The sequence below is a fragment of the Beauveria bassiana genome (assembly GCF_000280675.1).
Source record: "Beauveria bassiana ARSEF 2860 unplaced genomic scaffold BBA_S00002, whole genome shotgun sequence".
Lineage (NCBI taxonomy): Eukaryota > Fungi > Ascomycota > Sordariomycetes > Hypocreales > Cordycipitaceae > Beauveria > Beauveria bassiana.
Genome location: NW_007930837.1, coordinates 646,038 through 670,170, shown reverse-complemented (window position 1 = coordinate 670,170; position 24,133 = coordinate 646,038). Strand labels below are relative to the sequence as shown.

At 52.1% G+C, this 24,133-nt stretch overlaps 6 protein-coding genes across 6 annotated transcripts; 4 read left to right on the top strand and 2 right to left on the bottom strand.

Annotated features, from left to right (window-relative positions):
- Nucleotides 1-632: 632 nt before the first annotated feature.
- Nucleotides 633-2,645, top strand: BBA_00872 (ubiquitin family protein; the record flags this gene model as incomplete). Its single annotated transcript, XM_008595969.1, has 1 exon — nt 633-2,645. One exon carries the CDS (start codon nt 633-635, stop codon nt 2,643-2,645), a length of 2,013 nt encoding a protein of 670 aa, XP_008594191.1.
- Nucleotides 2,646-3,085: 440 nt separating this feature from the next.
- Nucleotides 3,086-4,204, top strand: BBA_00871 (26S proteasome-associated ubiquitin carboxyl-terminal hydrolase; the record flags this gene model as incomplete). The annotated part of the gene is made up of 3 exons (XM_008595968.1): nt 3,086-3,107; nt 3,165-3,178; nt 3,233-4,204. The coding sequence occupies 3 exons, from the start codon at nt 3,086-3,088 to the stop codon at nt 4,202-4,204; spliced, it is 1,008 nt and encodes a 335-aa protein (XP_008594190.1).
- Nucleotides 4,205-4,543: 339 nt separating this feature from the next.
- Nucleotides 4,544-6,985, bottom strand: BBA_00870 (permease-like protein; the record flags this gene model as incomplete). Its single annotated transcript, XM_008595967.1, has 10 exons — nt 4,544-4,711; nt 4,775-5,063; nt 5,114-5,238; nt 5,288-5,765; nt 5,815-5,924; nt 5,976-6,333; nt 6,395-6,488; nt 6,534-6,630; nt 6,686-6,769; nt 6,827-6,985. 10 exons carry the CDS (start codon nt 6,983-6,985, stop codon nt 4,544-4,546), a joined length of 1,962 nt encoding a protein of 653 aa, XP_008594189.1.
- A 2,233-nt stretch (nt 6,986-9,218) lies between these two features.
- Nucleotides 9,219-11,241, top strand: BBA_00869 (uncharacterized protein; the record flags this gene model as incomplete). The annotated part of the gene is made up of 4 exons (XM_008595966.1): nt 9,219-9,627; nt 9,677-9,941; nt 9,994-10,478; nt 10,529-11,241. 4 exons carry the CDS (start codon nt 9,219-9,221, stop codon nt 11,239-11,241), a joined length of 1,872 nt encoding a protein of 623 aa, XP_008594188.1.
- A 945-nt stretch (nt 11,242-12,186) lies between these two features.
- BBA_00868 (G-protein coupled receptor) lies at nt 12,187-13,777 on the bottom strand (the record flags this gene model as incomplete). The annotated part of the gene is made up of 3 exons (XM_008595965.1): nt 12,187-13,123; nt 13,183-13,449; nt 13,518-13,777. 3 exons carry the CDS (start codon nt 13,775-13,777, stop codon nt 12,187-12,189), a joined length of 1,464 nt encoding a protein of 487 aa, XP_008594187.1.
- A 7,820-nt stretch (nt 13,778-21,597) lies between these two features.
- On the top strand, nt 21,598-23,565 carry BBA_00867 (uncharacterized protein; the record flags this gene model as incomplete). The annotated part of the gene is made up of 8 exons (XM_008595964.1): nt 21,598-21,706; nt 21,830-21,961; nt 22,126-22,317; nt 22,376-22,522; nt 22,577-22,858; nt 22,912-22,952; nt 23,009-23,169; nt 23,238-23,565. The coding sequence occupies 8 exons, from the start codon at nt 21,598-21,600 to the stop codon at nt 23,563-23,565; spliced, it is 1,392 nt and encodes a 463-aa protein (XP_008594186.1).
- Nucleotides 23,566-24,133: the final 568 nt, after the last annotated feature.

Here is a 24,133-nt window from a genome sequence, read left to right as displayed (position 1 = left end):
GTAAGCTGCCTTTGCACTAATACGCTGGACAAGTCAAACTTGTCAGTGGCTCTCGCGGGAGGAGCATGCGGTTGGTCGCCAGAACCTGTGTTTGAAGGCGACAAAGCACAGTATTTAAGTATGCTTGCAAGGGCATGCATGCCAAAAAGAAGCAATTTTGCACAATACCACCATCTTAGCCCCTTGTAAATAGCTCGACCGAGGTATGCACAGCTCATTACAATTATGCTTACATAAATGTCACCGTGTCGCGTTGTGCAACCGCTAAGCCGGAAGTGGCCACTGTAATCGCCCAGCCCGATTTCAACAAAGCCACGGTGGAATTTGCAAGCTGTCTAGAGTAAGTAATTAACCTAACTTTTGACACATCTCGCCAACGGGATATCGACAAACGTTGATTCTTTCTGGCAACGTTGCACACACTCGTTTGTGACATCTTTATCAGTTGCCTGTCGACCTTGCACGCACATTGCCCATCTGATTTACGCATTCACACGCCATCAGCGAAGACATCCGCCTTCCTCTCCTGCTACTACAGGCACAATCGAACAGTCCCGCAGAGCCGCAACTCTCATCCCCCTTTCTCTTCTCGGTGACTCCTCGAAGGCGGATGCCACGCGGCTTCTCAAGTCATGGCCTCGCAATCTGCCAGAAGTGATGTCGTTCCTGAGCAAACGAACATCAACCTTCAAATCGTCTCGCCATCTGTTGGGGTAAATCGCCCGCTACAGTTTCCGGCTACACCGGCGTCGACAACAATCAAGGCGCTAAAGGGCCTGATCCGCGATGCCCTTCCTCTGCATCCAGCCGACTCTAACCAGCGTCTCATTTATCGCGGCAAGGCTCTTCTACGTGAAGATGCGACCCTGCTCGATATTCTGGGTGCTGAAGCCGTACGCACGACCGACCTGCATACTATGCATCTAGTCCTTCGAGATTCCGAAATACCCCCGGCCCCAAATCCGCTCCCGACCATCTCCAACAACGCCTCGACTGGCAACCAGCTCCCGCGACCAGCAGCGCGTTTCTCCAGTCACCTTGGACACGGCTTGGGTGGGGTCCCGACACCCGCTGGTGCCCCGGAGGCTGCCCAACCCGGCCAGCCACAAGTGCAGCCAAGAATGCCCTCGCCAGCGCCAATCGGTCAGCAGCTTCCGCCGCCGGCCGCGGCTGCTTTCCAGCAGCAGCACCAACAACTCACGAGCTGGCTCAACCAGGTACAGCGGGAAGCCATGAGCCGAGTCGTCAACCAAAACCAGAGAGGAAGAGCGCAGGTAGGCATGCGCGGGATCGCGGATCCTGCGCAAGATTCAAGCAGCCGCCGGGGCAGCCCGGCACCTACACATACCATATACCGCGAAACACATGGTCCAAATGGCCGAACGTACCAGATAGAGTCCGTGATTCGTAATTCGGCAACAACTGGCAGCCAAACCGCAGCGTACAGCGTCGCAGACATTCAAAACATGGTACGCAATGCAGACTCTGGCCGAAGCTCGTCTGCCACAGGGGCGTCTATGCGGCGCACAGCATCTGCAGCCTCTTTGCCGCCGAGATCTGCCCCCAGTCTTCTCAATCTGGCATCGGCGCCCCAGCAAGGGTCACAGACTCGACCAGGCCTCGAACTGTACCTTCTATCTTCCCCCGAAGGTCCCCGTGCCGTCCTCATCAACAACACCACCATGGAACACTTCTATACGCCGAGGAACAGCACTCCAGCACCCCTTATCACTACGTCTCGCTCGCAATTAACCGTCCGAGAATGGCTTTCAACGCCACCCGACGCTCCAGGCTATGAGGATTCCTTTGCCGACTTTGTCGGCGAGCCGCACGAGCCTTACCGGGAACTGCCTAGGCGCCGAGCCTTTGATCGAGCCAATGTGCTCCATGACCAAGCTCAAGCGCAGGCGTCCCCTCTCGCTATACCACGGGAAGGTAGAAGGAATCAACCCGAGGTCCAGCCTGCTCTCCAACCTCTGCATGGGGCCAATCCCATGGCTGGGCTTGGCCAGGTGGCTCTGCGCCTTGCTCCCCATATCTGGAATATTGCGAGGCTTGGCTTCTTTGTCTGGCTGTTTGTTGGACCAAACTCGAGCTGGACTAGATGGTTTGTCGTCATTTCGGCAGCAGTTGTGACCTTTGTGGTGGGCACTGGTGCCTTGAACGGCATGAGCGAACATCTTTGGCGGCCTATGATGCGTCACCTTGAAAATCTCTTCCCAACTCTTGACAGGCCTAATCAACGGCAGCCAGTCCCTGTAGCACAGCCCGGGATGGAACCAAATCCCGCCGGTATGGCTGCGAGACTCGTCGCAGATCACAATGGTAGACAGCCGTGGCTTTCCGAACAACTCCGCCGAATAGAGAGGGCAGGACTATTGTTCCTGGCCAGCATTGCCCCGGGGGTGGCAGAGCGACACATTGCCAACCTAGAAGAGTTGGCTCGACAAGAAGCGGTACGCAGGCGAGAAGCAGAAGCAGCAGCGACCGCTGTTGCTCGAGACGCGGAAAGACAAGCAACCGAGAATGGACGAAACAATCACGGAGCTGTCGTGGCAGAGTCTTCCCGACAGGGAGCATCTGATGCGGCTCTCGAGAACAACGGTGAACAAGTTCCTGCAAGGGATCCGCTTGTGGCCTTGTAAACGTGTTCATAATGAAAGCACTTGTATGATACGTATATGATTATGTTTGATTCCACATCAGCGGGCGCATCACAATAAGCAAAGAAACTATAGCGGAGGAGTCAGGAATAGCATATCATTCTCACTTCCATAGGTGTAGACGGCTTGCTTTTACTAGAGAGGACTAGTTAGATTCATCCGCTGCAAAGCGTACAATCAGTGGCGGTTTCTCGTCCCAAGAATCGATATTTACAGTCAGGCTTATCTCATCAACGGGTTTGGTGGAAGGTGGGCCTTCGCAACACCGAGCTTGTTCCCACCCTACAGTAGGCAACTCTCGCATTCGGCATAACCTCAATCCTGTTTGCGACTGAAAAGCAAGTATTTTAACGCGATTGGCGCGTTCGGTCTTTGTTGTCAGGATTGCATTCATCTGATACATATATACAACCACAGTGGCCATGAGTGAGGGTTGGAACACAAGTCAGTTCAAGGTTGAGTTACGGCTCTGTTTTGCCATTCGTTAACCGTTGCTACTAGTTGAATCCGATGCGGTACAGAAGGATTGCTTTTCACGAGATCAAGAGACGACACTAATACGGGCATAGGGTGTCTTCACCTCGCTGATAGAGAATCTGGGCGTCAAGGACATTCAGTTCGAAGAGCTCCTCACTCTAGACCCTGCGGAGCTGCTTGCGCTGCAGCCGGTGCACGGCGTCATCTTTCTCTTCAAATACCCGACCGACAAACCCTACGCCACGCCGGACGGCCCTCTCGACGGTATTTTTGACCACGCCGCGTCAGAAAAGCTCTTCTTTGCGGCGCAGACGATACAGAACGCGTGCGCCACGCAGGCGGTGCTTAGCGTGCTGCTGAACCAGACCGGGTCCGGCACCGTTGATACCTCCTCGGACGCCGGCCGCAGCAGCAACAACAACGTCGACATTGGCGAAAAGCTGCGCGACTTTCGCGAATTCTCCATAGTACTGCCGCCCGAGTTCCGCGGCGAGGCGCTCAGTAATTCGGACCTGATCCGCGAGGCGCACAACAGCTTCGCGCGCAGCAACCCCTTTGTCGACGAGACGCAACGCGACCCTCACGCCGAGGCCGAGGACGCCTTCCACTTTGTCGCCTACACGCCCGTCGACGGCACGCTGTACGAGCTCGACGGCCTGCAGCCCGCGCCCATTTCCCACGGCACCTGCAGCGGCGACGACTTTCCCGCGCGCGTCGTCGACGTGCTGCGGCACCGCATCGCGCGCTACGAGGCGTCGGAGATTCGCTTCAACCTGCTGGCTATGTGCCGCGACCTGCGTGTGCGCGCGCGTGCGTATGGTGATGCCGAGCTGTTAGAGCGCGAGGAGCGCAAGCGCCGCGAGTGGCGCTTCGAGAACGCGCTCCGTAGGCACAACTTTGTGGGCTTCGCGGGCGAGGTACTCAAGGGGGTGGCGACGGATCGGTTACGCGCGGGTGGCGACGAGGGCATTGAGGCGTGGGTAAATGGGAGTCTGGAGAGGAGAAGGGTGACGGAGAAGGCGTTGCGAGGCAGGGGAGGAGCTGGGGATGTTGACATGGAGTAGATGACGAGGGCATACGCGATCGAAGAACAAGAAACATAATGATCAGAAGAGGTAAAGCTGCTCTAACCGTGACAACATACCCATCTGCTGTCCTATCATCACCGCGCAGAGAAACGTCCTCTAAAGGCCAGACTATATATTCATCGCACGGAATAATCTCTGTTGTGACCTTGTAAATCTTCCTACAGTATTGCGTGCATTTTTAGCTACCTTCTACGCCCTCAAAATCTTTATTAAGTACGCAGTCATTCAAAATTCCCAATTCTTCATCATACATGCTAAACAAGTTAGGCACCTTGCTGCTCTCCAGCACTGCCCTTTCTTATCGCGACATGCACTTTATCTGTTCCACGGCAACTCAACCTCCGTGGCAGGCAAGCGGGTACCAAGAACATTGGTCAACTTTTGGTAGAGTGTCTGTGAGATGATCGGCGTCATTTTTGGTAACCGTTTGGCAGGGTTCTCGTTCTCCTTGGTCGAGCGCTGCTCTTGGAGACTGCCCCTCTCCTCTCAAGACATTCGCGTCATCTGCTCTGGGGTTGGCCGCGACAGAATTGGCTGCTCAACCACTGTCGCAGCCTCGCCCTTGGCCGAGGATCGGCCTTGCGAGTCACCCGAGAAGGAAACCACGCGCTCCTGCTGTGGCGAGCGAAATTCCGGAACGCCAGCTGGCGTGGAAACATCCCGAGCTGCCTTCTTGCTGTGGTGTCGGATGGCGCGCACGAACCACGGCGGCTGGCCGCTGCCTTTCCAGCTCCAGTACTCTTTGAGTTCATACTCACGAGGCTCACAGCGGCCGCCAGAGATATAGACCATGGCACCGATGAGCCCGTTGAGCATGGTATAAACAAATATGCCGCTCCCACATGTTAGCAGTGTCATAGCCCTTTGATGGCCGAGGGGACTTACGCAATGAGCCCATATGCCACGCTGTAGCTGAATGGAATGAATGTCATGACGACAAACGAGGGCAGCACGTCGCCTATGTAACGCCAGTTGATCTGCGTTATCTGCCGAATCATCATACAGCCAACCTATGGACTATGAGCGAGAGATAATATCAAAATAGTGTTGACAACTTACCAGAACCAAGGTGCAACCCGTGGCCCAAGGCGGAATCGAGGCAAATATTGGAGCAAAGAAGACGGCCACGATAAAGCATAAGCCTGTCACAACGGCTGTCAGCCCGGTGCGCCCGCCTTCTGCAATACCAGCACCACTCTCGATAAAGGCCGTGACGGGAGATGAGCCAAGCAGCGCCGAGACGGAGATGAAGGCGGCGTCGGTGCAATACGCAATGGTGGAGCGGGGAAAGTCACCGTCCTTGTCGACGACGCCGCAGAAGCGCACCATCGAGTACAACGTGGCTGTGGCATCGATAATATCCACGTAGAGAAAGGTAAACAGCGCGAGCGCAAAGTTCGAGCCGCTCGTCTGGATGTCCCATTCAAGCTGGTTGGCCACACGGCTCAGCGGATGCCAAGCTACGACTTGCTTGAAAAATTCGAAGCGCGAGTCCCCCTCCTCGGTGTTGGGAAAGTATGTAACAGCAGTGTTGCGACTGACCCTGTTAGATGAAGTTAGGCTTGCAGGTAAAAGTGCGAACTTACGGCCAAGAGATGACAGAAACCAAGGCGATCCCAATAACGAGAGCATACTTGATCCGATATGCCATCAAAAAAGCAGTGAAAATACCACCGCAGAAGACACCAAGCCAAAGCTGCACATGTCAGCTTTTATTGCATATTTCACAGAAATCGTGATTACTTACCTTAGGACTCGACATCTGACCAGATGTGCACATGCCGCTGGCAGGATCGAGCAACTCTTTTGGGCAACCTCCCAAAGTGAGCGGCGAGCCACCACCTCCTCCCGTAATGGCGCCGATGCCAGAAGAGTAGGACAGTCCGACTTCCGTAAGAAGAAAGCCGATTCCAACACCAGTCGCGGTTTTGAGTGTGGCGGGGATAATCTTGACGAGCCACTGTCGCATGCCAGTCAGTGCGAGGAGGATAAAAATGAAGCCTTCGATGAAAATAGCAGTCAAGGCGGTGCGATACGGAATAGAGCCGCTGCCGTTTACACCCACAACCTGAAAAGCAAAGTACGCATTCAAGCCCATGCCAGGACTCGAAGATTATTAGCAGACGTCGCGCAAAATAAAGTGTGTACACCGGAAGTCGAACATACGCAATTGCCACGGGAAGATTCGTGAGTAGACCGAAGACGAGTGTTGCCATGCCGGCGATAGCAGCCGTGGCCGTAATCAGGTCGCGTCGCACCTCTGAAGAAGTCAGAAGAGCCCGCGACGTGTCAAATCCCTACTCACCTTCTTTGCAAGTCACGAACTTGGGAATGCTATCACACTGGTGTTTATCGGTCAATGTGCATTCACACGTGCCACCTGTTTGTGAGAGCATGGAAGCCTTGGCCGCTTGTTAGAACTGTGCGTCGTACATTACTACTGGTCGGCAGACTTACATTGACCGCGATGATGTACGCCATGGTTGCAAAGGTGGTCAGTCCTGCGCGAACCTCTCGGAAAACTGACGAGGTGACAATCTCCTGTGGCTGACTTTGTTAGATGAAAGTTTCTACAGGTTTTCGCAGGAGCCTACTTACATGGCCGCTTCCACCGAGGCGAAAGAAGTGACCGAAGCGCGATGCAGAGAGCCATAGGTCAGCCAAATCGCAGAAGTCACGTAGACCACAGAACCTGGAGCGTCTAACAGCAGGTTCTTGAGATTCCACGACGAACTCGTCGTGGCTTGTTCGGGACATGATTGCGACTAGTTGCTGGAGTGTTGCTTGATGGTAAAGAAGCGACCGCCGCTACTTGTTCTTTGGGATGCACACCACAGCGCTATGCTACGTGAGCGATGCTGTCAAGATTGGTTTGTGCAATATCTTTATCGGAACTGTACGGGAATCTTTGTAATTGAATAGGAGCCAAGATTAGGCAACACGCTTCGGCGGTCAGCCTGGTACAAGCGAACAACCCGACGATGATGGATGAGTGAAGTGAAGAAATCCGAAGCTGCCCAGGAACCAGGACTTTCACAGCCGGAAAAGTCAATGAAAAAGGAAATCACCCGTGAAAAGCGGGGTAAAAGGAAAAAGTCTGCCAGCTGGCAAAGAGAACGTCCGGCCCGTTTGTCTTCTATATACAGAGTGGTGCCATGGGTCGAGGCTGGGCAAGCTGCAACGCCACGGGCATGGAAAGGACAGACTTGTGAGCAGAATGATCGAATACTATACTTGTTGGTGTCCGGAATCTTATTCACTAAAAAAGAAAATTGTAGCGGAAGGCTGCTTTTCTGCTCGTCTTTGCAGTGGGCACCCGAAACTGTCCCCCGTTGCACGCTGGCTAGAAGCAGATTCTGGCCAATATGCCTGCCGGGATGCAAATAGTAGTGTGAGAGCAATCATTCGTGACGCTACATGCATTATTACCAGTTAACTTGGCCTGAGCGTGTATATAGGTACGCACCAGCCCGATCGGCGTCCCCGGATGCAGAGCCAAGTCCAAACGATCTGTTTATGCAAGCAAGTCTGATGCGCAGCCATCGACATTCATTCTGCTTTCGCAGCACTTCCAATCAATTTGCATTCTGACTCTTGTTTCAAAGGAAAATTGGCTGCGAGACTTGTGGCAGGGAGGACAGCCGTCGATGCAGGAGCCAACCAAGCGAGCTGCAGGTCTCTGGTGCGAGGCTCGCTTGTAACACATTGGGGGATGACCCGACGGCTTCCTACATAAACACGAGAGAAGTGTCGGTATGCTTTGGTAGCCCCTTTGCTGACCACCTTATTCCTCTGATTTCGTGACACACCGGCGTGATGTGTACAACATTCGGCCAAGTAGCCCAAATCAATCTCGTCATTCGACGTGCAACAACAGCAGTCTAACATGTGTCCACAGCGACACAGCCGGAGGCGGCCAAAAGTTGAACATATGGAAGTTGTAAGGAATAATGGGAGCAAACACGCGGCGCACCTTACTCACCTAGCAGCGGCGTACTTTCTCAAGACCTGTATAGGTATTCGGCGCCACCGCTCGCTCCAGTGCGACAGCGCTGGGTCGCTGATGCATTACGCGATTGTCGAAGGAGTACCCGGGCAATATTACAATATTGAGTCACACTTGACTATTTGAAAGTCTCAGCGGCACCAGGTGAGCAAGTCTCCATCTTTCTGTTTGCAAACGCGCCGCATCGACCACTTGGTGGCTGGACCAAGTCAGATGAATTTCAGCAGCGCGGGTGTTTCGCGGGAAAGAAAACAAGAGCAGCCATAGAGTCCTTTAAAACCATCGTATGTATGATATCATTCGAATCGGAAAAAGTAAATCTCGGAGAAGAAACAAGCCTATAATGAGATGAAGTCGTTTGCAAGGCGATCATCTGCTCCTGCTCATTGCCTAGCCTTTATTCGCCAGCTGGCTGTACCATACAATGCTTACAGCATTTGATTATCTGTATTCCATAGGTCGCACCTCTTTGCGCCTCCTCCAATACGTCGCACCTCAGATTCATCTCAGCCGAATACACCTCGCTACGCCACACAGCATTACAATTTTGTGAAAGCCTCCGAATGGCTGCATCTGTTGTGCCTGCGATCATCTGCGCCGCACCTCATCAAAAGCGAAATCGGCAAAGTATCTCCCACACAGGATTCTGGTACATCCTGGCAGAAATATCGTCGTTTGTCTTCCGCAGACGAATTGCGAGCATATGAATCCCTGACTCGCCAGGCTCCGAGCTCAACTATTATTATCAACAGTTGCTGCACCAGTCCCTCGAGCCATACTTCTGCCCCAGACATTTGAGTACACCAGAAGAAGTTTCAGCCAGCTCCTCGTTCGATTAGGAGGAAAAGTCCTTTCCGCTTCTGTGACACTTATGCCCCCGCCTAATCGACGGCAACGCCGTGGCGAGATCCAGGCTACTCTCTCTGCAAATCTGCCTCTACCAAGACCTTCGTCTAAACATTCCTTCTGCGAGCTTCCGTGAAGATGTGGGATGTAGTATGGACCGACCCAGACAAGGAGTTAGTTGGAGAACATCGCGCCAAAAAGGATCGACTGAAGCAGGACAAGGAAAAGAGTAGCATCCGCTCGGGACGAGACTCGGCTACTACCTCGTCTTCAAACTCTTCCTCCGAGACGCCTTTCAGTTTTTTTCGATCTAGAAGCGGCAGAAATGCAGTCACATTAAAAGGGAAAGATCCCAACCGCTCGCCATCCTTCTCTGGGCTGGCAACACCAAGCCTTACGTCCACCATTTCGCCATTCTCGCAAACGTTCGACTCCTCAAGTCAAAGAAGCTCAGGTATGGTAACCACGGCACCAACATCGCCCAACAAGGACGGGCTTGAGCTTTCTTCATCTGCCAGCAAACGGGACACGTTTCCCTCGTTTGATGGTAAGACTATTACTCAAATCATGATAAGCAAATGACTGATATGTTATAGAATGTCTCTCACAGTCATTTGGAAGTATCGATTCCATCACTGCGAACCTGACCAGCTCTTTTCTTGATCGGAGCGGCGCTGAGCCTCCTAACATTGCTACCTTGATCGAAATCTTGGGAGACTTGCCACCTAGAGTCGAAATCCGAGATGCACCGCGAGTTGCTCTCAATAACCCTGATTCTACTGGCAAGTCCAAAGAAGCAGAAGGGCGGATGCCATCGATCGAAGCTCCGTTTGTCACACCGCCAAAGCTGCTCTCGAGACTGTATGCAGAATATCCAAACCACTGTGTAGACCACGTACTGACAATTTCAAAGTTCAGGGAGTGCAAACCACTTAGAGACCGCACTCGAATCGTCAGTGATTTTGACGCCGCCCCCACGATCGCCGCGTCGGCCCGCGCCATCTCCATTGGGAATCAACAACCCTGTGGCATGGCGAACTCCATCACAATGGGCAGAACATGGCGCGAAACAGATCAGAAAAGCTGATGAAACCGTCTTACAGAAGTCTGAAAGAGTATCTGTCATCAAGACGGAAGCATCTGCCATTGCCAGCGCCACACAGGGTTTTCGATATGCAGCAGGTGCACCAACTGGGATGATATTGGCGAAAGTCAAGCAACTCTTGACGGAGGAGGCTGGTGAGGGCCGGGAGATTGAGACAGAGAGTCCCAAACAACATTGGATGCTTTCTCTTCTCCATGGTCTTGGTTACATAGCAGATCCAGACCTCAACCAGGACTGTCGCTGGACTCCGCTTCCTCCGATAGCACTGGTCATGTTGCTCTACGAGACGAAAGGTGATTACAGCCCATTTTCATTTCGAAGAAATATTTACTGACAATTCCAGCGTATGCAACGTACCTCAGCGCTGCTCACCCTGGCACGCAGGTATATCACCTCATTAGGGAGAGCCCAAGAGGCAGCTGGCCGCACAATATTCAGCTGGTCAGAGCGCCTCCAGTAGAGGCTACGAACTTTCCTGTACCGGCGTCGCAATTCCAGACGGTGTATTCCTTTTCTTTGCCGTCTGGATGCCCCTACCACATGTTGCCCAATGTCCTGAGCAGTGTCAACAAGTGTTTGAAGCCGGGCGGATCTTTCAAGGTGACAATAATCGATCCGCTGCCGTATCCCGAAACTCTTGGCCACAGGCTCCGGACTTGGGTGGAAGAGCATCTTTTCCCGAATCTCGAGAAGGAAGCACGCTGTTTGGAACCGAGTAGGTTACTCCCGAAACTACTCGGTGACGCTGGTCTTCGAGGAAAGGGAAGCAGGCGAACAAAGGTGAAATTTTTTGCCCTGCAAGAAAATGCACGCCGCTGCGACTACCACGACCCGGATCCCAGCATCGAGAGGATGTATCGGGAACGACGAGATAAAGCGGAGTTGCGCACCTTGGTCGGCCGCATGTTTTGGGTGGAGGTTTGGGGCCAATACTGCACACCGGCAGGTGCTCGGTGGTGGGACGATCCCAAGATTGTTGAGGAATGTCGGGAGCTCGGTACTTTTTGGGAGTACCACATCATTGACTCTGTGAAGGCAGAGCAGAATACCGGTTGAGGGCATTTTGTGGACGGGGTAAATTATTGTACGAAAACGGGGAAGGCTAATCTCATTAACCAGTGGAAGTGTTTGATTATGTTGAATTTCGGTTGAAAGTGGTCAGTCAATTTTGTCGCGAACAGAAAGTTGGCGTAACGAACCATGATGAATTTACAGATAAAAAAACCAGAACTTTGCCCGAAATTACCATCAAGTATCTGGTCGTCGTGTGCATGTTTTTGTGTAACAAATACGGCCGCAACGTATTATGTAATCCCAGTGCAATTTCAAGAGACAAATCCACTTGCATTGTCCAGGAATAAGGTAAAACTGGATTACGACACCGGATAATTGTGGGCAAATGCCATGAATCAAGACCCCTGCCCGCTGATGGCCGCCAGGGGTTGACTAACTACCTTAGTACTTTTACTAGTGCTGCATAAAACGTGGGCTAGTCAAAAGGAGCCGGTCTGGTGGGGGGGGGGGTCTCACGTCTCCTTCCTCTCTGAAGAGCCCGATAGTCGTAGTTGTTGAATACCAAGGCCCCGTGGAGCGACGGTGCTCCATTGTAACCTTGATCATCCTGAGGATGCGAATTTAATAAGTGGCTTACAAGTCTCGGATATTGATGATGCCTCCCATGCAAAGTGGTGGGGTACGATATTTGCCGACATTGCTTGCATTGTCGATCTGCTGCTAAATACATAAAAACTAAGTTATACAGAATCAACTATAGAAAGGGCCGTAGAAGTGAATTATGTACATGAAGTGAGTCGCAACAGTCGATCGAGATTGTTCTGCATATCCACATGGAGACGTGTCGGAGGACGAGGCGTGCCCATCCCAGATTGAAACGGAGAGAGAATGTAAAGAAATCCCCGATCCCCCAGAGATTAGAATAGATAATAGTGACAGTCGTAAAGTAAATGTTTGAGCAGAGAAAGTCGAAAGAGTGACGGCCTCTTAGGTGCGGGGGCCGGCTGCAGAAGACGTTCGACTGACGGACAGCTCCGTGGCGCTCTCGGTGTCAAACGGCTTCGCAGGCGTCTTCACTCTGGAAGAGCCCAGTAATCTCGTGCTAAATCTGTTGTGGTGATCGCCAGAAAGGGAGGTTGATGGATACTCGGAATGCTCCGCGCCAGATGACGACATGCCGCCGACGAGCTCGGTGACATCGGGAGCGCGCCCGTAGCGAAGGTCGTGTGCCAGGTGCTTGCATGCCGCCCATGAGGTGACGGCGTAGATGACGGCGTTCCAGAAGCCCTGCAGTGGCAGCACAAATGCGCTCATAAACTCGAGAGCCACGCTGATCTCGTTCTGGTGGATGACCGAGTACACGCGGTTGGCGCTCGACGGGATCCAGGTGATGAGAATAGCCGTGAAGAAGAGAATGGCGCACTTGGTATAGGACCAGGCCGCGTTGTTGAGCTCGTGGTTGCGGCGGCGGTGCGGGTTTGGCACACGTGGCACACGCGGTACCGGCTGTGGCCGCGTGCTGAAGCTGCTGATCGGCTGGGGCGGCAACGGCGCCGTCGTCTTGAGAGTTTCCCTGTCCTCGCGACCCTGGAGAGGCAGCTCCACGTCTTCGATGGACTGCGCAGACGCTACGGAGTGAGATGTGACATGGATAGAATACGCGCGATTGTTGTCATCGCTGATCATCTTCGGCTCTGCGGTGATTGCGGTGTGGCGACCGAAGGGTGTGGATGCCCCCTCAGTAGTGTTGATGGCTTCACTGGTGATGGTGACTTCGGTGGTCTTCACTGAGAATTGGCCGGCCTCGCCGTTGACAGACAGAGGGTCGGGGTCGGAACTGTGGAAGTCACGCAGCTGCTGGCGCTTCTCGTAAATGGTGCGCCCGGCACGAATATATATGAAAAAGGTGACAATGATGACGACCCTTTTGCAGATTAGCACCGCGAAGCTGACAAAGTGGTTAAGGATGCATGTTGTGCGTACCAGACTGGGCCATAGAAAGATGCAATGCGCCAAATGTCCCATTCTGGAGAGATCCAGCACCAGAGCAAGGCGTTGCCATAGACGCGCGCGCCGTGGTGGTCTTGGACAAATATGAAGACAAAGGCCGGAATCATGGGCACACCATAGCAAAGCACCAAGTAGGGGATCTCCATACGTCTCAGTGCTACGGCATCAAACTTGTAGTAAAAGGTAAGATAGACATTGACCGCCATTGCCAAGGTCCAGTATGCATCAGCCGGCATGAACCTGCGCAGTCTGTGTTAGCGGCTTGTCTCGAATATTCGGCTTGCAGACCCCAAAAGAGGCTCGCTCACATCTGAATCAAGAACGCTTGGAACTGGCAGCCGGCGGAAAGTATATTGTGCAGGTAGGCTCGCGACATGAGGGTGCCGACATTGGTCATCATGTTACCAAATGATGCGTAAAAGACGAGCCGGTTGATGGGCTTGTGAAAGGCGCTCGACGAGCAAAACGTAATAATCGTGAAGAGACATCCGAGAAGCGAAAAGACGGAGCAGGCTCTCTCAATGGCACTGATAGCCTCGAGCTGCCCCTCTGTGAGCGTTGAAGGCATGGCTTCGGCGCCAAAGTGAGTGAGAGAACCAGAACAAACGGGCAAGGGCTGATATTGGTTGGTTCAAGTGTTGGTAAACGTGTAATGTCAGGAACAAGAAATGGGAACGATATAGTTCGGGTATCAATAGAGGGAGGGGCACACTGTTAGAGAACGAGCTAGGAAAAATGCCAGACTTAAAACGTCTGGTCGAGGCTGAGTGTTTGAGAGGGAATCGCAGAAGGCAATCTGGGGTGTTTGGTGGAGTCGGGGGTGGGCTATATGTATTTGGAAGTCATCTCCGTTTTCTGCCCGACAGCAACTGCAATGAAAGCCAGTCTTCCCCTCTTTCGCAAAGGTTGTCATCTATCTTGCTGCCTCGTTCTCCTTCTTTCCCAAATATGTGAGTTTTTACGAAAGAAAGGTGGTCCGTGGACCAAGACACCGAATGTCCCAGGATATGGTGGACCCAAGACTTGCCGATGGGCGGTCTCTTTCTTGTCCACGATGGCAACTCCTCCATGCGCCAAAAGCCCCCCCCCCTCTTCCAGAGAAAGATTGGGCGAGAAGCGTGATGCAGATCCCACTACACATACGAAGTACCAGTAGACAGAGAGACCTGATCGGCCCCGGGGGCAAGCCTGCTCTTCATCCGGCTGCTACATCGCTGGCCGGACATGTGATGCAGAGCGAACTGCCGCTGTGCGCGCCCCCTCCTCCCCCTACCCGACGCCCAAGCTGGGAAGCTGGCAGACTGATGGGCAAGGGACTTCTTGCTCAGTGTAATGTGCGGCCGGGTTGTCTCCTGCGGGTGCGAACTTTAGCAACGGCGCGCGCCGCGATACACCTCGATGACTCGGTCGCACAGGCCACAGTATTTAGCCGGGCAGGCTGCAGGAAAGGAAAAAAGACTCGAAGAAGAGCTGCGAACCAAGCCATCAGGTGTCATGTCGCTCGCATACCTTTCCGTCGGGGAGGAAAAGAGACAACATGATAAATAACCGACACATACTATTGCCCGCTCCCCCCAGTCCTTCCGAGAAGAACTGGAAACAGCAAGGTCTTCCTTGGTGAGACACTTATTTCTGGGGAAGATGTCTGGGCCTGCGCTAACAACCGCCAAATACTTCCCAGGGCCAGGTTGCCAAGAGAAAAAACCAGCAAGTGTTGATCCTATCCCCAATCAAGAATAATCCATGCATGGAAGCATCCGAGGCCGACTTAGCTGTTTTACTGTACAACTGACCTTTCCAGGTTTTGGTTCCGTCGCGGGAACCTTTGGACTCCATTTTATGCCTGACGGTGAGGCAGCTGGCAGCTTGGCAGCCAACAGCGATGCAGGTTGGCAGGTGTGGGTAAGGCGCGGGCAAGTCAGTTTAGATCATCGACGCTTTCATATAGATGAAATTGTCACTGGAGTCGCAATTCTGCATGGGCCAATCAGCGGGTCTTTTTCTCATTGGCTGGTCATGCTTGACTGGCCATCTGATGGGAGGTGGCCCGTTACTTCGGGTACTTGCACTGTCAGACTACAAATGCACCAAGTCTAGCACTCATGCAGAACTAACTCGACGAGCCCCTTTTCTGTGGACAAGGACCGATTTTGCTTCTTCGGCTCATTGCCGCCTACCTTCTTCTGCGGGGCCTGCCTCCCCTTCTTCGGTGGCGCTCCGGGCGGCTGTTGTCTGCAGGACGACTCAAAAGGGCTCGATTACTCTGCAACCGTCCCGTCACACAAAAAATAAGGATAAAATGAGCGAAAAACAAGCAGCAAGACATGCAAGAACGGTGTGCTGTGACTAGTGAGCAGGGGTTCAAGGATACTTAATCCACTCTCAAGCCGTCTGTGCGTTTCATGGGGCCCTGGAGAGGGATCGACGGACGCGGCAAAACGGCTCGCACCTTGTCCCACTTGCTTGCTAGCGTGCTACCCAAGAATTTTTGGTTTCTATTCGTAGGGCCCTCAGCTTTCATGGACGTATCCATGCAGCCCCATGGTATCGTGGCAACAGCCTTTTTTCTCTTTTTCGTCTGGACCTCATTTCTTAGTCTCCATATAATGTCCCCAGACGGCCAAGACAATTGGTCCTAAGCGAGACGCCGGTTTGGCCGGCTACCCACCCACCATGCCCGAGGTTCCATCGTACGCCGATGGACTTCTGGGGAGCTGTGCCTTATCAAACTTACTCCGTAATGCACACACACCAGGAATTCAGACAGGATCGTCCGCATGAAGCCGGGTCTGTCTGTTATTGATCCCCAAATTTGCCGAGTCTCGCGGTAGAAATGCAGCATCATGGAGAAGCATTTCGCTCGGCAATGACGGCGATTAGTAACCCCACCCAATACGGAGCGAAAACTATTTACCGTTCAGATTAAGGGAAGACGGAAAGTCCATCTCCTGTTCGCTAGGTCCTGAGCAAGGCAAGTCTCAGTATCATGCCACTTTTCTTCTTGTCCTCTTCTCTGCTGCATGTATTGATTCACGCGTCACCTGGAAAAGATGCTTGTGATCTGCAAGAGACTTGGCCAGGCCCATCAGCGCATCAGAATTCGATAACACAGCATATTCCAGAAGCACATCCTCCGTTGGCACTATGCTAGCTGACTTCTATAGTCTTTGGACTTAGCCCAAAGATGAACTCAGCCTTACTTTTCCAGGGTCATAAATAGGCTCGACGCCAAGTAACGCCATCCACACCATCGCCAAAATTGCTTCGCATTTTGACTTGCCAGGCCCTCCTGGAGTGTTGCTCTGCCGGACCGATCGCACAAGTGCGATGCTGACCTCCTCAGGGATGACCCTGCGATTTCAAGGAGTTTCTTAGTACGCTGAAGCTGGGTAGTTAGCCTTTTAGCCAAAACTCGGCAATGCTTTTCGAACGGACCGGACCAACTTTCTGTTCCCCAGAGTGGGTCAACTGACAGGAATTTGTGCTTGGCTTCGTCAGAAGTCAAGACTCTTACGCAGAGATTTGGCTGTTCGCGAAGATTGCAAGCTATCAATTTTGAATCTTGCAAATGACGCTCATTGACCGACGACCACAGCACTCAATGCGGTGGGCAGAGGGATCAATTGCGTTCGCGCGCCAAGCACACAAGCTGTTCCACTGGCTGCATAAGTCGCCCTTCGCTACGCACTCTTGTTGAATAATCTATGCTGGGCAGTTGCGAAGGGCTGTGAGTATACTTTCCAAACGCCTTCGAATCGTCCCAGAGCGAAACCGAGACGAAGCTTCAGGAGCCCTAATACAAATACGCATATGCTCGGTAATGATTGAATATTGGCTGTTGACGAGACTGAACAGCCTTTGGTGGTATTATTATTCCGGCCGAAATTGGCGATACCATTGAAGCGCTTGCGCTTGAATCGACTGTACCGATTGGCCAGGTCGTCAATAGTTGACAGCAGGCTTGAAACAGCGGGAGTCAGTCGATACTCCCAGCATTCGCGTAAGTGGATGAATAATGGAAGGGTTACTAACTACTGACGGCCTTGTCTTGTTCGATGAATCGCACGATACTTTTGGCAGTTGCCAGGCATCCAGCAATCCACAACATCCATCAAGCCGCCGGCGACGAAATCGGAGGACACATTTCATCGTGTTGGCTGCTCAAAAAAAGAGACGCGATATCTGTTCCACAATGCATCCCGTGAGAAATATATTCTTTCACTCCTGCCGATATGAATTTGCTCTGACGACTGGCGAACAGATCAGTTGATCAAGTATAATCTCGGTGCATCAAAGACATATTTTGAACATCATCTTGCCCATTCCGGCGAAGACCACATACAGTTAGCCAGCACAAATTATAGAGGACTGTGACGTGTCTTACATACAACTCTTTGACATGGAACATCGGCGGGAATGCCCGTTCTCTGAGCGTTCTTTGCTCTCTGAAGAGTTACGAGCGGAAGCACACGGCACATAGTCAGAATCAAATTCGACGGCGTTGATGTAGGGTTACAATCAAGAGCTCTACTCACCTTGTGCTGTCGAACTCCTCATTTCTTGATGCATTCTGGTGATATGATGGATATCGTCGCGGTGAAGGTCGTCCGATGTCATGTTAGCCCACAGTTGGCATGTCATACCAACACACATAAGTTCCTTGTATCCATTGCTTGCCCAGAAAGAAACAGGTGTGCGCCCTTTATAGACCAATGCCGAGGCATAATGACACGGTGGTGGAGCTAAGAAGATGTTCGTGATGGAGCAATCCTTCAGTGGGCACGGGAGGTCAGAAATAAACAGCGAAATGTGTAGCACCTAGAGGGAACTGTATATCGAGTTTCAATCATGTCTAAGCTACCACAGTGGTATCCATGGAAGTCATCATACCGATAGCAGGCCCGTTGCAGAAAGAAAAGCAGGGTCCATTTTGCATGAGATAAAGCTGTGTTATAAAGGTGTGTTGCGGAACGTCAGCTGCGCCCTTGAAACGAAATGTCTCTTAATTGATATCGTGATGGTCGATGCTCATGGCCACAAATTTCTTGAGAATAATTTAGGTTTTCTGATGTATAATTGAGTGTTGGCCACTGCTTTGCGCAGTGATGTTGGAGTCTAGCTATAGCACTGAGCCGTAAGTGACTTCCCATCTGGCATAGCGCTTACCCGCCCTGAGGGACGTAGTTGACGATATTGTGAATCAACAATCCACCTCATGAAATCACGGAGTGGCTATGCTGCGAAAATGCGTCTTCGGTGTGCAGAACAAGCCTATCTTATCTGGAGCCATGCATAGTCAGGCGCTACCAACCTATTGCCAAATCTTGGTTCGATCATGCGCACCTGCCGCCCTCGATATCTATGCCGAGTCGCCGTGCAGCAGCAGTGTTTGCAGATTTCTTTTCTACCGGCAAGAAATCAATCCTACCAAAAGAAACTCAGCGCCAAACCCAGCGACCTATTAGCAGACAAACCGCTATGTGACATGTGAAACGCAAGCTCCCACCCAGAGCCTCTGTATTTCAGCCTTTTCTTTTCGGTCCTGTGTGCCATCATTGCCCAAATCGACCCAAGCTGGTCGGCCGTCTAGACCATCCTCTCGCATCAGAACGACTGTCATGAAGGAGACAAATCGTGAGGGCCCGACATTAGTTGCTGTGGTCTGAAACTCGAGAGCGTCGAGTAATATACGAAGACCTGAATAAATTATCTCGCCATCATGCGCGGATATAACTATGCAAGCCCAGGTTATTACGGCTCAGCCTCGGCATCGGGCTATTATCACAACAGCTATGCCACCATTGCTGCAGCTCTTCAAGGGCAACCGACTGTTAGCGAGAGGCCGCATCGCAGCAATACATTCTCACGGCTCCCAAACGGCTATTCCGCGGGTTCTAGCGGCAAAGTCATCGACAAGCCTTCTTCATCTACACACCAAGCGAAACGGTCTCGCCACAGAGCGGAGAGCGGCCCTGCGTCGTCCACCGTTTCACCGTTGCAATCCGGTGTCTCCTCACCTAAAGGAAAGACCTCTTCAGAGTCACGTCGTGAATTGAGAGCTGCGGAAGCGGAATCGAAGCAATCACGGGATGACCGTCGACGGTCGACAGTCTCGCGCCACGAAGCGCCGCGTAGTCGAAAAAAGAGCGAACACAAACATTCCACACGCAGAAAATCACACAGTGAGAAAAAAGACATACCGAAGCACAGTTTCGCAAAACTCACATCAGGAGGCACCACTCCATCAATTAGATCAGCTCGACAAAGTACGAAGATCAAGGCGTGCCACAAGAAGCCCAACGGCCGTTACGGACGATTCGGCTGCTTCGGAAGTTGATGGCGTCTTGCACCGCGCTGCAATGCGCTGCTTGTAAAGGGTGCGATGCAGTATTGTCTCTTTTGACTCACAGAATTAACACAATTACTATGACGTGCCAGAGGTTCATGATTCATGCTTACTTGTTACTAGAATTATAGATATATATATCATGCTGCATTTTTTCATTCTAGTTCTGTGTCTTTTTGTCAATGAAAGCGCTTGCTAGTTTGACTAGTCGAACAACTCCATCTCGACAAGAATTTCGTAGCCCATGCCGGGATTCGCTTCTGTTACTGAGGATCAATCAAGGCGGCCCAATACTGTGCAGCGTCGATAAGGAACCGCAACTCTCGACTCCGCACGCGTTGGAGGATCTGCCATGCATCTCTCGGCTGTAGAACAGTCAAAAATAAGTCCCCCCTGCAACGCGACTACGGCACTCACACGGCTGTATATTCTGCGGAGCCTGGCTTGTCACAACACAGTTAGTTATGAGCTGCAACCTAAAGGTATTTTTAGGACAGTGCGCAGCTCCCAGCCACACGATAAGGTACACGGTACGCCAACGTTATGCAGCGTGGCTGTTCGTCGAGTCCACTGTCGTCGAGGCTAGAAGTACCACGCCTTGGGCCAGTGGTGCGCGAACTGCAAGCCCGCTCCATGCTTCTGCAGCCGGATACTGAAGTCGTACCGTGGGGCTGGCATTCTTCGTGATGGTCCTGCTTGGCCCGCCGCCACCAGACTCTCAAACCACACTTTCGACATCTAGCTTTGAAGAACTGGTCTTTTGATGCCATGGGGTTAAAGTTGATGGTGAGGCTAACGCCGACATGGACCAAGCTGTTCATCTCACTAACGGCTCAAGGGACAAAGAACGCCAGCCTGGTCTGGGCTACATTACAACCCACCTTGATCTTCGAAAAAGACGTGTCAACTCGGGTGGTCCATGAGCTAGTAAGAAAGTGAAAGGTGGAGGGCCGAGAGGAGCACTGAGTTGAATACTGGTACAGCAGTCGGTGGATGGGATGAGCCGTCCGCTCGACAATGAATAGGTACCTAGGTAGGTAAGTAATTATTTAGTGAACACATGGTACACACCTACCAGCCTTGCCTTGCCAGCCAGCCGAAATAGTTACCAGGGGGGCGCTAGTGCTGCAGAGGAGTTGTCGTCAACATGGCCTACGCTTTATGCTTGGACCCAAAATTTTTCCCGTCCAGACGATTGCCTGTTCAGGGCTCTTGGCCTTTCCGGTACGAAGGATGGTTAGCCTGAACGTGACTGGCACAGTTCGTACCCCGTTATGTAAACATGAGATGCGGCAAAGAGCTGGATAGCGGCAGCGTCTTTAAATAGCGACCATTGACAAACTGTTGAGCAGTGTTTGGCGCAGATGCCAGAGCGAGCGGGGGGTTGTGGTGGCTCCCCAGCGAACATTTGCTGTACTGCTACAGGCTCCAGCATCCATGAACACACGTTGCCCGATGGTCATTTCCCCCTGCGGTCCTGCAGCAAAACAGCCTTGTGGCGTCGAGACCCCGCTACAGAGCCTGTCATCGCGCGCCTTTTTATGCATCAGTATCACTGAATCACTGTATCACAGTGGTGAAGCACTCTAGTGGTCCGTATTTGTACTACTCCAAACGTGGTGGTCACATCCCCTCGGCCGCCCAATCAATACGCTCCTCAAGAATCTCGGCCTGGAGCAAGACCCACGCTTCTGCCAGTCTTCGCGTACATCGCTCACAGAGCAGAGCAAGTGAGTGAGAGATGGTCCCAAAAGTACCACGTCCCGCTGATACTGCAAGCTTGCTGCGTACCTACCTATGTAGGCTTTCTCAAGCTGCAGGCACTAACAAGCTACGGTGCCCTCTAGGGCCTACGTTCGTACAAGAACTGCCCCCTCCCGGCCGCCACGTCCGCCGACTCCGACCGGTTCTGGGCCTTCGAGGACGGGTACATTTGGCAGGTGTTCTCGTATCTTGTTGATTGCTTTTGATCCCTTTCCTTATTCGAGAAATGCTTGCCTAGTCGCTCTCAAAGCAAGACTTCATGCACACAAAATGACATTATGCATAAGCACAAGTCAAAGTCCAAATCGCACCACTGGGGCGCCTGGTCGGAATGGACCTGGGACAGTACCCAGCAGGCCAATGTGCGCGTTCGCCAGGATACTGAAGGTACGTCACTTAAGCCGAGACCCCCGTCGCCCGAACTCGGATAATGCGACTCGGTCATGGGAGTCGCATCAAGGCCTCAAAGGTGAATTATGCGACCAGAGTATGCTGAAGCGGCTTTGGCAGGCCATCTCGAGTACGAGTGGGAGCAGCAAGACCTAAACCCGGCAGGTCATGCGCGGACCCCTCGCGATGCTGCGGTGGAGGACATAACACAACGTCTAAGCAGTCTAACAACGACGACAAATGAAGCTCACTGTATGAATAGAAATTTCTTATACGCTTACACGGTGCATTTGAAGCTTCCTAATTTTTTGTTTGCTCTTTTGACTTTCCACTTTCATTCTGAACTCGAAGCCTCACCTATTGCTCCCACGTTTTCTGCTACTTGTCCTAGACGCTGACACACTAACTTTATGAAGTCGAAGTAGCTGAGGAATATGACTATGCCGGCGGAGCACCAGAACGACCAAAGACAAAGAAAAACAAGCCAAAAATCAAAGAGAAAGAGAAGGGCAAAGAAAAGTTGCATCGTCGACGCGCTAGCTCAGACGGCAAACCCTCCACCACATTTCCAGAGGGCGCGGCATACACGGAATGTGCCGACCTACAATGTATGTTATACCTCAAAGTCTGTCATACTCGCCATGCCACATTTCCTTACCTGCAAAGACGCTGAGTCTTCCTATGCGAAGGAGCACCAGCGACAGAATCAGACCTTTGCGACTTTGCCTTCCATGACGCCACACACTGTTCACGCACCACAAGCTGCAGTCAATTATTCACAATACGGGTCAGCGCAAGCTGCCTACACCAGTGGTATGAAAACGAGTGGATGAGGCTTTCACGGTACCAATTGGCTAATTCTTGAAGAATGGTCACTATCGCGCGGATATGCCGCATTTGGAGAGGCAGGTGCAGCATCTTCCAGCCAGGCCGCAGCAGAAGCGCAACTGTACACCGAAGAAGATTTTGAGGCCACTAGCTCCAAAATTAGTAGCCAAACACCCAACACATACGATGACTTATTATTAATGAAAGCCGGCGAAGCGCACAGCGGATCTGAAGGGTCACCGACACCACAGCCCGAGACGGCTGCAGATGGAGAATATATACCCGGCACAACGGAGGGCGATGCTGGTGAGCTAGATCCACGTATGTTTGTCTTCTCTCCAGCTTTCGGAAAGAACCTGACGAGTAGAACACAGGGTATCGAATCGAGCACTCGACACGCTTCCAACCCGGCGAGGTACGTTTGGGCGCTCATGTACCTTGACGCTTGCTGGTCCTGACAATCTACAACAGATCTTCAAAGTGCATTGGTCCGAACCACAAGGCTCGATAAACGAAGCGCCGAAATCCTCATCCAAAAAAGAGGATTTGCAAAACAAGTTTGGAACAGCATTCTTTGTTGGATTCAGGCGCTTTATTGTGGTGGCCAACGACCAAGGCCACTGCACATGTGTGTGAGTCAAATTGTGTTGTGTGACGCTGGTGGGGATAGTTTTGACCGTTCGTCTTCCATGTTGGGCAGGCCAATTCTTACGTACGGGGGCAAAGCATGCAAAAAGTCTGGAGTCAAGCCCGAAAAACACGGCATCGTCTACGAGAGGGGCCAGAAATCGAAGAAGCTGAACGGCGAGCCGTCGCTGGGGTTTTCACCTGTGCGGGTTGAAATGACGGAAGAGGGTGAGAAGATCTCGAGGGAATCTAGGGTCAACTACTCGAAGCTTGTCACTGTCGAGCACAATGTCAAGGTCTTTTTCATCGGCCACGTTTACGCAAGCGACTGGCAAATCGTCGGAGATGCCGTCAATCATTGCTGGAACAAGAAGATACATCAAAAACAACGTCACAAGTGAGACGCAACCCAGGAGCAGCAACGGCGGCATCGTAAAACTAAGCTTCGAGGCTTACGCACAAACGAACGAATGTGAGAACTGTCAGTAGTAAATACGGGAGGTTGATCAGTCTCCCGCACACGCTTTACTGTCAATCATCGATCGCGATGCTGCATCAGAGAGTCATACAGGATTGCAGTATACATGGCGGCACAACTACTCTGGGCTGCGGACACGGCTGACACCGCTCCCCGTCAGACGGAGGTGTGGTGCATGAGAACAGTAGGCCTGAGCGAGGAAATACTTCCCTTGAAGTTGAACTAGCATTCATCATTGTACTCTTAGCATCAGCTTATTAACTTTTGATACATCATGACCAAATGAAGTAGAACATCACGTACGGGCGATCTCGATGTCGGTGAGATTGGTGATACTTTTCCGAAGTCAAACGCCATTTAGTGGCCCTTTGAGCTACAGGAGCTTGAGGTGGCAAGCACAGCGAATCGGAGCACGATGACGGCCTACACCTCCGCCAAAGGTTCAGTGAGCTAACGACTGATAACAAGCTAACGGCAATGTAGGAGTGAGC